General features: G+C 47.8%; 1 protein-coding gene across 10 annotated transcripts in view; it reads right to left on the minus strand.

The window, feature by feature from the left end:
- Positions 1 to 9,677: 9,677 nt before the first annotated feature.
- The window catches only part of UBR5 (ubiquitin protein ligase E3 component n-recognin 5), a 131,399-nt gene continuing 126,161 nt past the window's right edge, over positions 9,678 to 14,915 (minus strand). For all 10 annotated transcript variants that reach the window (XM_077270989.1, XM_077270987.1, XM_077270996.1 and 7 more), the window contains 5 exons: positions 14,351 to 14,506; positions 13,601 to 13,714; positions 12,112 to 12,256; positions 11,464 to 11,549; positions 9,678 to 10,714 (listed from right to left, as the gene is read on the minus strand). In XM_077270989.1, coding sequence (XP_077127104.1) covers positions 10,502 to 10,714; positions 11,464 to 11,549; positions 12,112 to 12,256; positions 13,601 to 13,714; positions 14,351 to 14,506 — 714 coding nt within the window. In that variant the 3' untranslated portion in view covers positions 9,678 to 10,501. The remainder of the gene's footprint in view (positions 10,715 to 11,463; positions 11,550 to 12,111; positions 12,257 to 13,600; positions 13,715 to 14,350; positions 14,507 to 14,915) is intronic.

The raw sequence follows: 14,915 nt of genomic DNA on the forward strand, positions 1-14,915 counted from the left end.
GGTAAACATCGGGTTACTAAGCGCGGCCCTGCGCTTAGCAACCCGATGTTTACCCTGGTTACCCAGGGACCTCGGCATCGTTGGTCGCTGGAGAGCGGTCTGTGTGACAGCTCTCCAGCGACCAAACAGCGACGCTGCAGCGATCAGCATCGTTGTCTGTATCGCTGCAGCGTCGCTTAGTGTGACGGTACCTTAATGGCAGCTCACGGCTTCCCCATCTTGGTTCCTACTCACACATGATCTTGCTTAAAAACTGCCTATGGTGGTAAGTATTGGTTTCTCTGCTGTCAATTGTATACATAAACATTTGTGAGACAAGGTCCATAATGTATGACTGCAGCCCTTCGGTTCGGGATAGGCAAGCCATTGGACAACAGCAGGAGAAATGAGTGCTAGGAAGTGAAGTTCCCACACCTATAATGCAGGCAGGACGCTGCTGAACAGAAACAGACTAATCAAAATGAGTGGCAGGTTAGAGAAAAGCATTAAGCTACTTACAGGTAGCGGCATTTTTCGGAGGCCCATGACAGCACTACGAGAGAGGGGATCCGCCCTTCAGGAACAGGAAACCTACAGAGATACAAAAGGGCGGCACCTCTCCCTATGCATCAGTTGTATATTAGAGCCTGAGAGGACTACCGCGGTTAGTAGCACACAAATATTATATACAGTTTATATACAAAACTAATCCAATACAAATACCACTCGTGAGATCTATATATATCTCATTATATACATTATAGGAAGTGCAACCCCCACGTGAATAGGGAGGGAACTAAGGGTGCTGTCATGGGCCTCCGAAAAATGCCGCTACCTGTAAGTAGCTTAATGCTTTATTCGGACTCCCATGACAGCACTACGAGAGAATTACAGAGATGTAAAACTACCTTAGGGAGGGACTATAGCTTGCAGCACCCTTAACCCGAAGGTGAGATCAGAGGAGCACCCCAAGTCCAACCGATAGTGCTTGAAAAAGGTGGAAGGGGACGACCACGTAGCTGCCTTACATATCTGGTCGATTGATACTCCAGATCTTTCCGCCCAGGATGTAGCCATGGCCCTGGTGGAATGCGCCCTCAGATTCTGCGGAGCCGGACCTCCACCTGCAGTATAAGCCAGAGAGATAGCCTCCCTAATCCACTTCGCTAGTGTGAACTTCGAAACTCTTAAGCCCTTTCCTAGGACCTTGGAAGGATAAAAATAACGCATCCTCTCTCTTCCAAGCGTTAGTGACTGTGATGTATTCTAACAGGCATCTCCTAACATCTAATGTATGGAGTAGTTCTTCTTTAGCGTTAGAGGGGTTAGGGAGAAATGATGGTAACACTATCTCCTGTGATCTGTGAAAATGTGAGGCGACTTTTGGCAAATAGGCGGGGTCCGGTTTTAGGACTACTCTGTCCTGTAAAAACTCTGTATATGGGGAGAGTCTAGAGAGTGCTTGAATGTCCCCTACTCTACGAGCAGATGTTATCGCTACCAAGAACGCTGTCTTGAGGGACAATAATTTAATTGAAGCAGAATGTAAGGGCTCAAACGGTTCTCTAGTCAAGGCTGACAGGACTAGGTTGAGATCCCAAGGTACCGACCTGTTCTTGTGTATAGGTCTAGCTCTACTGGAAGCTTTTATAAACCTTGATACCCAATAGTTATTAGCAACGTTACAAGAAAACAGGGCCCCCAGGGCTGAGACTTGTACTTTTAGTGTACTTGTGGATAGGTTTAGCTCTAACCCTTTCTGCAGGAATTCTAAAATTTGGTTAATTGGTAACCCTTCTTCAATTCTGAAATCTGAAGAGGCCAAGAACTTCCTCCAGGTTCTAGAGTAGATCTTTGTTGTTATATTTTTTCTACTCTTCATAAGGGTATCAATTAAGTTTGGGGAAAAACCTCTGTTTTTTAATAATGACCTCTCAAACACCATGCCGTCAAATGGAGCCCCTTCACCTGCGGATGGGTGATCGGACCTTGATGGAGTAAATTGGGAATGTCCGGAAGTACCCAGGGGTCTTCCACCGACATGGTCCTGAGCCACGCGAACCAAGCTCTCTTGGGCCAGAAAGGGGCGACCAGTATGACCCTTGCTCGGTCCTCCCTTATTTTCCTGACCACAAGAGGTAATAGGCCCAGCGGGGGAAACGCATAAGCCAAACGGAAGTCCCATTTGATCAGGAAGGCGTCCACTGCCAACGGATTCTCCCTGGGATTCAGAGAACAGAATTTTTTTGTTTTTCTGTTGTCCCTGGTGGCAAACAGGTCCACGTCTGGATGACCCCACATGTGGACGATTTGACCGAAGATGTCTCTGTTCAGGGACCATTCCCCTTGTTTTAAGGTGTTGCGGCTTAGAAAGTCCGCTTTTATGTTTTCTTTCCCTTTTAAATGTAGAGCAGTTAAAGATAGTAAACTGCTCTCTGCTGTCTGGAGAAGGCGGTCTGCTACTTCCATCAGAGATTCGGAGTGTGTACCACCCTGGTGGTTTACGTAGGCTACTGCCACCTGGTTGTCGGAGAGGATCTTGACATGGTGACCCTGTAGATACACGAGGAGTTTTTTAACTGCTAGTTCAATAGCCATTAACTCTCTCTGATTGGAGGAAGCTGATGTTTGAGGGTCCCATAGCCCTTGAACTACGATGTCACCCATGTGCGCCCCCCATCCCGTAGGGCTGGCGTCAGTTGTTATTACACGAGTCACATGTGTCACCCAGGGAACTCCTGCCGACAGATTGCCTTCCACTAGCCACCATCTGAGAGATGTAAGTACTACTGGACTTAACGTCACCTGACCCTGCAAGGACCCCTGTAAGGCTCTATCATTGTCCAGAACCTCAAACTGTAAAGGTCTGGTATGGAATTGGGCCCAACGGACGGCAGGAATGCACGAAGTTAGGGATCCTAACAGTGACATAGCCTGTCTAAGGGTCATGGATGGTTTATTAATCGCCTTCAACACCTGTTGTTGAATGTGGAGTAATTTATCAGGCGGCAGACAGCATTGTTGGGTCTCTGAATTTAATAACAGTCCGAGGAATCTCTGAATTTTTAGGGGCTGTAAACGGGATTTGTCATAATTTATAATCCAGCCCAGATGTTCTAGTTTGGCTATGGCTGTCTTTGCTTGTGAAAGGCAATGACCTGCTGAATTCCCCACAATAAGGAAATCATCCAGATAAGGTATTATGAGGATATCGGATTCTCGCAAATATGCCATAACCTCAGCGACTACCTTGGTAAATACCCTAGGAGCTGCAGAAATGCCGAAGGGAAGGGCTCGATATTGAAAATGACGAACAATTCCCTCTATAGACACCGCCACCCTCAGGAACCTCTGGAAGTTCTCATGGATAGGAACATGATAGTATGCGTCCTTAAGATCTACAACTACCATAAAGCAGTGTTTGAACAACATCTTTATTGTAGTACTGATAGACTCCATTTTGAAGGTTTTATTAACCAGGAATTCATTAAGAGATTTAAGATTAATGATGGTCCTAAATGACTTATCTGGTTTTTGAATCAGAAACAGAGAAGAGTAGAACCCTCTTCCTCTTTCTGAATCTGGGATCTCAATCAGCACCTTTTTAAGACATAAATTGGTGACTTCAGCTTCCAAAGCCGTTTGTTCAATAGAGGAGGAACGTAAGGGGGTTAATTTGAACTTATCCCGAGGCCAATGGTCAAACTCCAGTCTCAGACCGTCTGATATAATGCCTCGGACCCAGTCACTATTAGTGATGTCAGACCATGCGGAAGAGAAGGCTGCCAATCTCCCTCCCACAGGGATTGCTAGTCATTGGTCTGACTTTTTACGTTCTTTTGAGGAACGGCGGAACATATAGCCCGTACCTCTCTTGCGTCTATCCTCCCATCTGAAATTATCTCTCGAGGGTGAGGACGCGCGTTTCCTTCCGCGACCAAACCTCCTTCTGTTGAAGGGGCGACGGTAAGATGCTGATGGCAGATTAGGGAACTTCTTCTTATCATCACCTGCTTTTTCAAGCAAGTCATCCAGAGTTGGTCCGAAGAGATATTCCCCTTTACATGGGATAGCGCAGAGCTTGGATCTTGATTGGATGTCACCAGACCAACATTTTAACCATAAGGCTCTACGAGCCGCGTTGGAAAGACCTGCTGCTCTGGCCGCCATTTTGACGGAATCCAGTGAAGCGTCCGACAGGAAGGCCGCAGCATCTTGAATCACTGGGAGCGCATTCAGGATTGTATTCCTGGATGCACCTTCCTTAAGTTGTGACTCTAACTGATCCAGCCAGACCATTAAGGATCTGCCTGTACACGTTGCGGCCACCGCTGGTCTCAGAGATCCGGCCGCCATCTCCCAGGTACCTTTAAGGAAGGTGTCTGCCTTCCTATCGAGCGGATCTTTAAGGGTCCCCATATCCTCAAAGGGTAATGAGGCTTTTTTGGACGCTTTCGCCACCGCTGCATCTAGCTTAGGGGCCTTGTCCCAGGTATCAACGGCTGCATCCTCAAAGGGATACCTGCGTTTTAAAGCTGGTGGTAACGAGCCTTTTTTCTCCGGTTTCTTCCACTCACGGAGAATTAAATCTTGAACTTTATCTATCACCGGAAAGGATCTGCGCTTCTTATGGTCTAATCCGCTGAACATTATTTCCTGCCTGGAAGGTTGTGTTTTAGGCTCTTCCAGGCCCATGGTACCCCTGACCGATTTAACTAGTTTGTCCACTCGGTCCAGCGGTAGACAAAACCGGCCAGAGTCCTCTTCCGATGACGAGGAAGAGGGAATAGAGCCATAGGAACCTTCCTCTTTTTCTTCCTCCGAAGATTCAGAGATTAAGGGAGTTTTAGGTTTTGAACTTCCCGCCTGGGATAGAGACCGCAGGGATTCCCTTACTTCCATACGGATCATCTCTTTTAAGTTAGCCGTATTTGCAGATTCTTCCGCTACCTAGGGGAGGACAATAAGGTGATACCATCTATCCGACCTGATGTCCCTTAACCCCTACCACACCTGTAGACCTCACCGTCTGTTGTATACAGGGGGCACATAATTTTTTAGGGTAAGAATCTGGTAAAGGGATTCCACACAGGGCGCACTCCTTATGTTTCGTCTTTGCACTTCTCTTCCCCTAGAATGACAAAGTATAAGGGGGCCCGCGTCACTGAGTGAACATTCACGTAGATCACTTACCAGTGTACGCCAAATCAAGGTACCGGAACACGAGGGGGTTCTTTCCCAGTCGAAGCTCTCGATCCCTGCTTGGACGAGCTTTTGCGGCTGGACTGGTCACTCCTGACATGCTCCTTCTCCAAGGGCTTCTGTCGCACCTCCAGTAGCTGAGGCTGCTCACCACCACTCTCCATGATGGAAGTGTGACCAAAAGCAGGGCTCTAAATCCGACACCTGCTTAAATCCCCCTGGGTTCCGGTCAGCAGACTGCCTGGCGTCATCCCATTGGTTTCTGCTGACCAGACCGCAGCTGGGAGGTCAGCGGTAGTTAGTGGGGAATCCGGTGTCCAGGATCGATGGGCGCCGCCATCTTGGATAGACTGCGCATGCGCAGCCATCCAGTAACCCGGAAGCGCCTGCCGACTCCGCCCCCGGCGTCACAGCATTCCGGAAACGCTCCTGAGAGCGGTGCAGGACGCCGGAGATGTGCGACAGCGCTCCGGTCGGCGCCGCTTTCCCGTCACCGCTACCCCACTCCACCACTGCACCGCCGCATCGCTGCAAGAACCAAGGGGGGCATATACTTACCAACGCCGGCATAGAATGGAGATCAGGCAATCCTCCGGACCCTGCTCCCTGCTGCCATACGCCACCGACGTGCAGTCCAGCCAGGACCACCGTGGCGCCTCCAGGAACATCCGCACCGGCCGAGGTAGGAGACCCCCCCGCTACCAGATTCGGCCGGCCGGCCTGGGATCCACTACGGAGAATTTCATCTGTAGGATCCTGTCCCTCCAGGAACAGGAAACCAACTGATGCATAGGGAGAGGTGCCGCCCTTTTGTATCTCTGTAGGTTTCCTGTTCCTGAAGGGCGGATCCCCTCTCTCGTAGTGCTGTCATGGGAGTCCGAATAAAATTCAATCGCTCAAAACCTCGCAGCTTATCAAGCATGCGCATATTGCGATGGACGGGATGAATAGAAAGCCTATAAACTATGTGACTGCAGACTTGGAAATCCATACACTGTGCACTGTCAGGATTCTCCAGTGTCGTGAACGAGTGGTCACCTGACCACAGGTATGCGATTTGTATACTTTCGACAACATTCCAACTAGACGTATCCGGCTATGCCTGTTTATTTGCATTGAGAAAGGCCACGCAAGTCTAGTTGGAATGTGACTGCATGCTTGCAGTCCCAATCAAGTAAATTCTGACAACACACCCAATGGTGTAGTGTGCCTGCAGACTTTAACCCCATGCCATGCATGGACAACCCCTTTAAAGTAAAACTGTGCAAAAAATATACTGTAACGTCAGCTTTTGGTCGCCACCTCGACATAACCCTGTGTGGCTTAGAACCATTACTGCATGGATGGCAGGATATTGGCCAGGTGGCTAATGCCAGTCCTGCTTGTTATCACAGCACAGGCATCTGCAGTGCCATAATACAATTCTTGTTCTGTTTCTGGTAGCAAAACCACCAAAGCAATGACTGTTTATGACGACTGTTTATGACCCCTTTAGAGCCCATGTAAGTCTGTGGACTCTCTAATCTGTTCTTTATGTACCAACCCCCAGTATTGCTGAACTATTCCTTGAATATGCATCCTCAGGCATACACCAGCAAAGCCCAGTTCTTTGGCATCCCCTGTCGTCTATTAAAGGGAATGTGCCTTCTCCTCTCCCCATGATGGGCATTAGATACAGCCTGCGGTGCTGTGTATCCCCCCCAATGCCCCCATGATGGGCATTAAATACACAGCTCCGCAGGCTGTAGCCCCCCCCATGATGGGCATTAGATACACAGCTCCGCAGGCTGTATGCTCCCCCCCCCCCCCATGATGGGCATTAGATACACAGCACCGCAGGCTGTATCCCCCCCCCCCATAATGGGCATTAGATACGCAGCTCCGCAGGCTGTATTCCCCCACCCCCCATGATGGGCATTAGATATGCAGCTCTGCAGGCTGTATTCCCCCACCCCCCATGATGGGCATTAGATATGCAGCTCTGCAGGCTGTATCCCCCCCATGATGGGCATTAGATATGCAGCTCCGCAGGCTGTATTCCCCCACCCCCCGTGATGGGCATTAGATATGCAGCACCGCAGGCTGTATCCCCCCCCCCCCCATAATGGGCATTAGATACGCAGCTCCGCAGGCTGTATTCCCCCACCCCCCATGATGGGCATTAGATATGCAGCTCTGCAGGCTGTATTCCCCCACCCCCCATGATGGGCATTAGATATGCAGCTCTGCAGGCTGTATCCCCCCCATGATGGGCATTAGATATGCAGCTCCGCAGGCTGTATTCCCCCACCCCCCGTGATGGGCATTAGATATGCAGCTCCGCAGGCTGTATTCCCCCACCCCCCATGATGGGCATTAGATATGCAGCTCTGCAGGCTGTATTCCCCCACCCCCCATGATGGGCATTAGATATGCAGCTCTGCAGGCTGTATCCCCCCCCCCCCCCCATGATGGGCATTAGATATGCAGCTCTGCAGGCTGTATTTCCCCACCCCCCCATGATGGGCATTAGATATGCAGCTCTGCAGGCTGTATTCCCCCACCCCCCATGATGGGCATTAGATATGCAGCTCTGCAGGCTGTATTCCCCCACCCCCCATGATGGGCATTAGATATGCAGCTCTGCAGGCTGTATGCTCCCCCCCCCCCCCATGATGGGCATTAGATACACAGCACCGCAGGCTGTATCCCCCCCCCCCCCATAATGGGCATTAGATACGCAGCTCCGCAGGCTGTATTCCCCCACCCCCCATGATGGGCATTAGATACGCAGCTCCGCAGGCTGTATTCCCCCACCCCCCATGATGGGCATTAGATATGCAGCTCCGCAGGCTGTATTCCCCCACCCCCCGTGATGGGCATTAGATATGCAGCTCTGCAGGCTGTATTCCCCCACCCCCCATGATGGGCATTAGATATGCAGCTCTGCAGGCTGTATTCCCCCACCCCCCATGATGGGCATTAGATATGCAGCTCTGCAGGCTGTATTCCCCCACCCCCCATGATGGGCATTAGATATGCAGCTCTGCAGGCTGTATTCCCCCACCCCCCATGATGGGCATTAGATATGCAGCTCTGCAGGCTGTATTCCCCCACCCCCCATGATGGGCATTAGATATGCAGCTCTGCAGGCTGTATCCCCCCCCCCCCCCCCATGATGGGCATTAGATATGCAGCTCTGCAGGCTGTATTTCCCCACCCCCCATGATGGGCATTAGATATGCAGCTCTGCAGGCTGTATTCCCCCACCCCCCATGATGGGCATTAGATATGCAGCTCTGCAGGCTGTATCCCCCCCCCCCCCCCCATGATGGGCATAAGATATGCAGCTCTGCAGGCTGTATTTCCCCACCCCCCCATGATGGGCATTAGATATGCAGCTCTGCAGGCTGTATTCCCCCCCCCCCCATGATGGGCATTAGATATGCAGCTCTGCAGGCTGTATTACCCCACCCCCCCATGATGGGCATTAGATATGCAGCTCTGCAGGCTGTATCCTCCCATGATGGGCATTAGATACACAGCTCTGCAGGCTGTGTCCCATGTGATGGCCATTAGTTCTCTGCTATGTTAGTGTAAAGCCTTATGCAGATGTCTGAGACTTTACGCTGATGCAGCAGAGCGCGATGTTTACACTGCGGTGCTCTGAACGCTGCAGCTCTGCAGGCTGGCACCGCACTACTCTCATACCTGGAGGAAGTCACTTCTGCAGTGCTGCAATCACCACAAATTGCGGTGCTGTAGCAGCAACTCCTGCAGTGGTGGGAACAGTGCAGTAGCCAGAAGGTAGTACAACGTCAGGCTGCTTCTCACCACCGAATCCCCCTCTCTCTCACCACCGAATCCCTCTCTCTCTCTCACCACCGAATCCCTCTCTCTCTCTCACCACCGAATCCCCCTCTCTCTCTCTCTCGCAGGCAGCACTCCATATTCTTTGAAACAATATGCAGGTGTTTATTAAGCCCACATCTCCATGCAACGTTTTGGCTCTGACTGAGCCTTTCTCAAGCTCAGGCTCGAGAAAGGCTCAGTCAGAGCCGAAACGTTGCATGGAGATGTGGGCTTAATAAACACCTGCATATTGTTTCAAACAATATGGAGTGCTGCCTGCTTTTGTGAAACATATGGACTGAAAACAACCAATGGACGGGTTGTCTGGGCTTTGCACCCGAAGATAAAGTAGAGGATTTGTGCTGATTATATATATATATATATATATATATATATATATATATATATATATATATATATATATATATATATATATATACACACACATATACACACACACACACACACATCTGATGCCGTGTCAGCATCCCTCCCCCCCCCCCCCCAAAATCTGTCCCACGATAAAGGCAAAACAGCAATAAACCTTAACTTTAGGAAATAATGTAAAGACAGACTAAACTTTTTCAGTTTGTTTTGTTTCATTTTTTACTAAACGCTTCCATTTAAAGTAAAAACAGTAGACATCGGCTTCGAGTTGTATGTCCCCCCCCCCCCCCATTTGCTTAGGAATTGACAAAGCATCGTAAAGTGAATGGCCCAAAAAAAAATTATTTTTTTTTTCGAGTGCATATAACATAAAATGACAGCTGTATTTGTACATGCAAATGATCAGAGCCCATGGTTAACAATTGTTCCAGTCTATGGAGAGAGCCTTGGTCAGGCCAAGTTGTAGGCAAGTGACACTTCAAAACAAAATAGTGCAACATAAGATCGATATATCATATCTGGATATCACTTTTACAAGTTTAATATACATCATGTACATCACAGTAGCCAAACTACAAATTAAATAGCATGGGAGCAAAAAAAACAAACAAAATGTACCCAAACATTCCCACACAAACTAAAAAATAGAAAAAAAAAAAAAGGGATCATAATTTCGTTTTTACATTGCAATTGCTTACTTGCTCCTTCCAAGAGACAGCCATGAAGCAGTTTTCACAAAGGCAGTAAGTGAATAGTCAATCGTATTACCCTGGTCTTCTCACTATTCGTCACAGTGTAATCATTGTTTGCTGTCCGGTTCCTTGGGATGGGCACAGCCTAGCTTAACAGTTAATCTGAACGTGCCAGGGGTAATGTGGAGCTTGTGTCTGTGCCTTCACCGTACTGAGGATGGTCTACACCCCACTGGCGATTGTGCCCGTGACGGGAGCACCCACAGTAAAAAGGTCCTTGACAGACCACCAGTGGGTATGACAGCATTAACCTTCATATCTTGTTTTGGATTGACAAATGGAAAAAGATCTACAAAACCCAATTTATTTTTTTCTTCGTTGCTAGGTATATTACAGAGTAGCACGCTATTCTACACAAAACCAAAGTTCTTGGTTTTAATAGCAAGTAACAACTTCTGTTTGAGAATCTGTTTGGAGGAGTAAAGGGGGACGTAGAGGCGGGAGATGCACGTGTTCGCCGTTGGGAGGTGCTGGTCGTCTGGCGGGCGGATAGTGATGGATGGCATGGGCTGAAATCCTTCCTCACTCGCAGGTAAAGACGGGCTTGACGTCCAGAAATATACCTAGCGAGAGAACAAACCATTAGATATAGCCATGTTTTAAATGAATCTTTATAGCTTTGATTCTGCTGGAAACCTGGAATCCATCCCCAGATTTCACAGTACACGTATGCACCATGACTGAATAGATACATTAGACCTGATGAGGCTGGTGTAAGTGCAAATCCATGTCAAAATAGCAGTACAATCCTTTTAATTAGGGCTATTATGCTGGTTGACGCCTGCACGTAGCCGAACGCTGTGGGGGAAAAATTAACTTTATTCACATCACTGCCTCTGCATTGGGGGGGAGCAAATTATGGCATCTGCTCTGTATACACAGAGCGGTGACAAGCAGCATATCACTGGTAACCTGCAGATGGACAGCATTTTTTTTTCTCCCCCTTCTCCTCTATCTTAGGATAAAACAATTCAATCTCCACCCACCTAGCCTGATTGCCAGCGCTCCTCAGGTTCCCTCCTCCCTGCTGCAGGGATATCACAAGCTGCAGCTGTCAGGCTGGGTGGGTAGAAAGACTAAATTGCACTTGGAACTCCCGAGCCATTTCATTGTATAGTGGGATTAGTAAAAGGATCAGGATTATGCTGCTATTCGAATATGGATTGTCAAAGTATATACACCAGTTTTGTCAGGTTTATAGATCCACTGATCATGTTAAATGTATTGTGAATTCTGGCGACAGATCCACTTCACAAGATTCAGCCATGATATTATAGGATTCCATTTTGTACTTAAAGGAAAGATCACTTACTAAATCTTGTCGCTCGGTCATACTCATCTTTTCCACTATGGACCAGAACCAGCGTTTGAATTGTAATAGCTTGTCAGCATTTTCTCCTGTAAAAACAAACAAACAAAAAAAAAAAGTTTATTACCAGGCTGATTTTAAGGCAATCGCAGATCAAATGCATCATTAAAGTAAGTTAAATCTATGTATATTCAGTGCATTATCTGGGCCTTTACGGGCATATGGTCACCACAGATCGGGATCTCCGGCTCAATCAGTTGCAGCAGACTATGTGGCCAAGTGTTAAATGCACAAAGTGCCTAGTGCCTACTGGTGGGAACAGCTAATCGGGAGAGAGTCTTCAGAGAAGTTTGGGATTTTTTCCCTTTGACCGTTCTATTAATTGTAAAGCGATTACACAAACTGGAACATTATCAAACCTCCCACTACATTAGTAAGGCCGTAATCGAGCATTTTTTGTTCAGTATAAGCTGTACCGTTCGTGACTAAAGGATTTTTTTTCTAGCACTATTAATTCTCACATCATAGGTTTTTCCAGGTTCACAGCAGCTTCTCTGACTTATTGCAATGCAAACAATAATGGACGGATCTACTCTGATTCTACATTTATTTCTGCTACAGGCATACCTGGTAAGTATCCAGCCCTGTTACCTGATTCATCATTGAAGGATGTGAAACTGATCAGCATCTGAACATTGACTTCTCCGCAGCCGTTCACAAGCAGACGGAAATCCTCAGCTGTTAAATCTTCCAGCGCAGACTTTGGAAGCACATCCAGTAAGCCTTTCCTCATGGCCTGCAAGGTACATATGGTATAACTATAGTGAGACCCCCGAGACATTTTACTGATGTATGCTACAGAAAGTGCAAGATGCATCATTTCAGGTTTTGTGATACACCATGTACTACTCATTTTATCAATCTTACATGTCACAGAAACTTGTTAAGTTTTGACCAGTGGGTACCTCGGTGCCAAGACCCAAATGTTTACTAAAATGAAGGTGTAGACAAGTTCAGCCCTGTGGTTCCTGTTGAAAATGGCTCGACTCCGCTCACAGTGGGGCAGAAACAAAAGGGAACAAACAGCGCTCAGCTTAGGGCACTGCCTATTACTTATTACCCCACCAATCACCTCAGTAAGGGGTCTGCGCCCCACCAATAGCCTCAGTAAGGGGTCTGCGCCCCACCAATAGCCTCAGTAAGGGGTCTGCACCCCACCAATAGCCTCAGTAAGGGGTCTGCGCACCACCAACCGCCTCAGGAAGGGGTCTGCGCACCACCAACCGCCTCAGTAAGAAGGTCTGCGCACCACCAACCGCCTCAGTAAGGGGTCTGCGCACCACCAATAGCCTCAGTAAGGGGTCTGCGCACCACCAATAGCCTCAGTAAGGGGTCTGCGCACCACCAATAGCCTCAGTAAGGGGCCTGCGCACCACCAATAGCCTCAGTAAGGGGCCTGCGCACCACCAATAGCCTCAGTAAGGGGCCTGCGCACCACCAATAGCCTCAGTAAGGGGTCTGCGCACCACCAATAGCCTCAGTAAGGGGTCTGCGCACCACCAATAGCCTCAGTAAGGGGTCTGCGCACCACCAATAGCCTCAGTAAGGGGTCTGCGCACCACCAATAGCCTCAGTAAGGGGTCTGCGCACCACCAATAGCCTCAGTAAGGGGTCTGCGCACCACCAATAGCCTCAGTAAGGGGTCTGCGCACCACCAATAGCCTCAGTAAGGGGTCTGCGCACCACCAATAGTCTCAGTAAGGGGTCTGCGCACCACCAATAGCCTCAGTAAGGTGTCTGCGCACCACCAATAGCCTCAGTAAGGGGTCTGCGCACCACCAATAGCCTCAGTAAGGGGTCTGCGCACCACCAATAGCCTCAGTAATGGTAAGATGTCTAAGCACAAGCAACGCTTCCAAATAGAAGTCAGCAGGGTCCTATACATTTTCGGAGGCTCAGAATACGAGCTTTGCTCTGTAACCATCAGCTTGTGTCTCCATCTCATGACAACCAGCGTCAATTTGCATTTTACTAATATGGAGTCATAATGTAACCCAAAATCTGCACAAAAGCAGAGTAAATCCCACCCGATAGGTAGAGGATAATCACCTACTACACTTCAAAATTAATGACAACTCACATGGAGAGGTTGTTCCGCTACGACCAGCATCCGGTGTTCGGCGTATTTCCTGACATATTCGTACACATTCTGAGGGGTTACAGGGATATTTACACCGTTGGGGATAAGTTCAACCTGAGGAGAAACACAGTAAGGAATAAAAGGCTCTGCATCTTTTCTCCACACCCCGGACCTTATATAGGTACACCATACACAGCCAATAGATGTCATATTTGCATTGCCTCACGACCTTGCGATTATCTGGGGCTTTTTTTTTTTTTAATGTTTTTATTTTTTTGCTCCCATTATTGGAAAAGTCAACCATTTTTCCAGGGCTTGTTTTTTGCACATTGACACCATTCATTTTATCATGATGCACTGGAAAGGAGGAAAAACTGGAAGCGTGTCGAAAATGCAAAAGTAGTGCAAATTCTAAAGAAAAAAAAAAATGTATTTCACTAGAACACTAAATTAGCCATGTGTGGTGAAAAATGTGGGCACGGAGTGGGGGCCCACATCAAAGGCAGGGACACTACCTTTGATGTAAATATATGTCAGCTCTCGTGGAAGTGTTACATATTAAACATACAAAATCATAGTGTCAGATTTAGCTGAGATTAGCAAATATAATGTAATAACCAGGATACATTAGTATAGACCCAGTTAAGCTGGAATAACAATATATAATTCTTTTGCGTCCTCTGTATGTGTATGCAATGTTATGAAGCTTTCCCAATGCAGGCAGTGTGGGACAATCATTAGCAGCCATACCTGTCCACCACCTTCTTCCTTGCACAGGTCTATTGCAAAGGCTAGATCCATGGATGCAAACACCGCATCTGCATCAGGACTCTGGGAGGCCAGAATCAGTTGCCGCAAACTTTCATACATCACGTGATCGAAAAACGCGAAGTCATGCCAGTTCACCTTAACATAAGTGAAAATAGATTATTAAAGAAAAGCATACATCAGAGCAGCATGCATACAGTCATGGCCAAAAGTATTGACACCCCTGCAATTCTGTCAGATAATGCTCAGTTTCTTCCTGAAAATGATTGCAAACACAAATTCTTTGGTATTATTATCTTCATTTAATTTGTCTTAAATGAAAAAACACAAAAGAGAATGAAGCAAAAAGCAAAACATTGATCATTTCACACAAAACTCCAGAAATGGGCCAGACAAAAGTATTGGCACCCTCAGCCTAATACTTGGTTGCACAACCTTTAGCCAAAATAACTGCGACCAACCGCTTCCGGTAACCATCAATGAGTTTCTTACAATGCTCTGGTGGAATTTTAGAGCATTCTTCTTTGGCAAACTGCTCCAGGTCCCT

Source organism: Ranitomeya variabilis, chromosome 6, assembly GCF_051348905.1.
Source record: "Ranitomeya variabilis isolate aRanVar5 chromosome 6, aRanVar5.hap1, whole genome shotgun sequence".
NCBI classification, from domain to species: Eukaryota; Metazoa; Chordata; class Amphibia; order Anura; family Dendrobatidae; genus Ranitomeya; species Ranitomeya variabilis.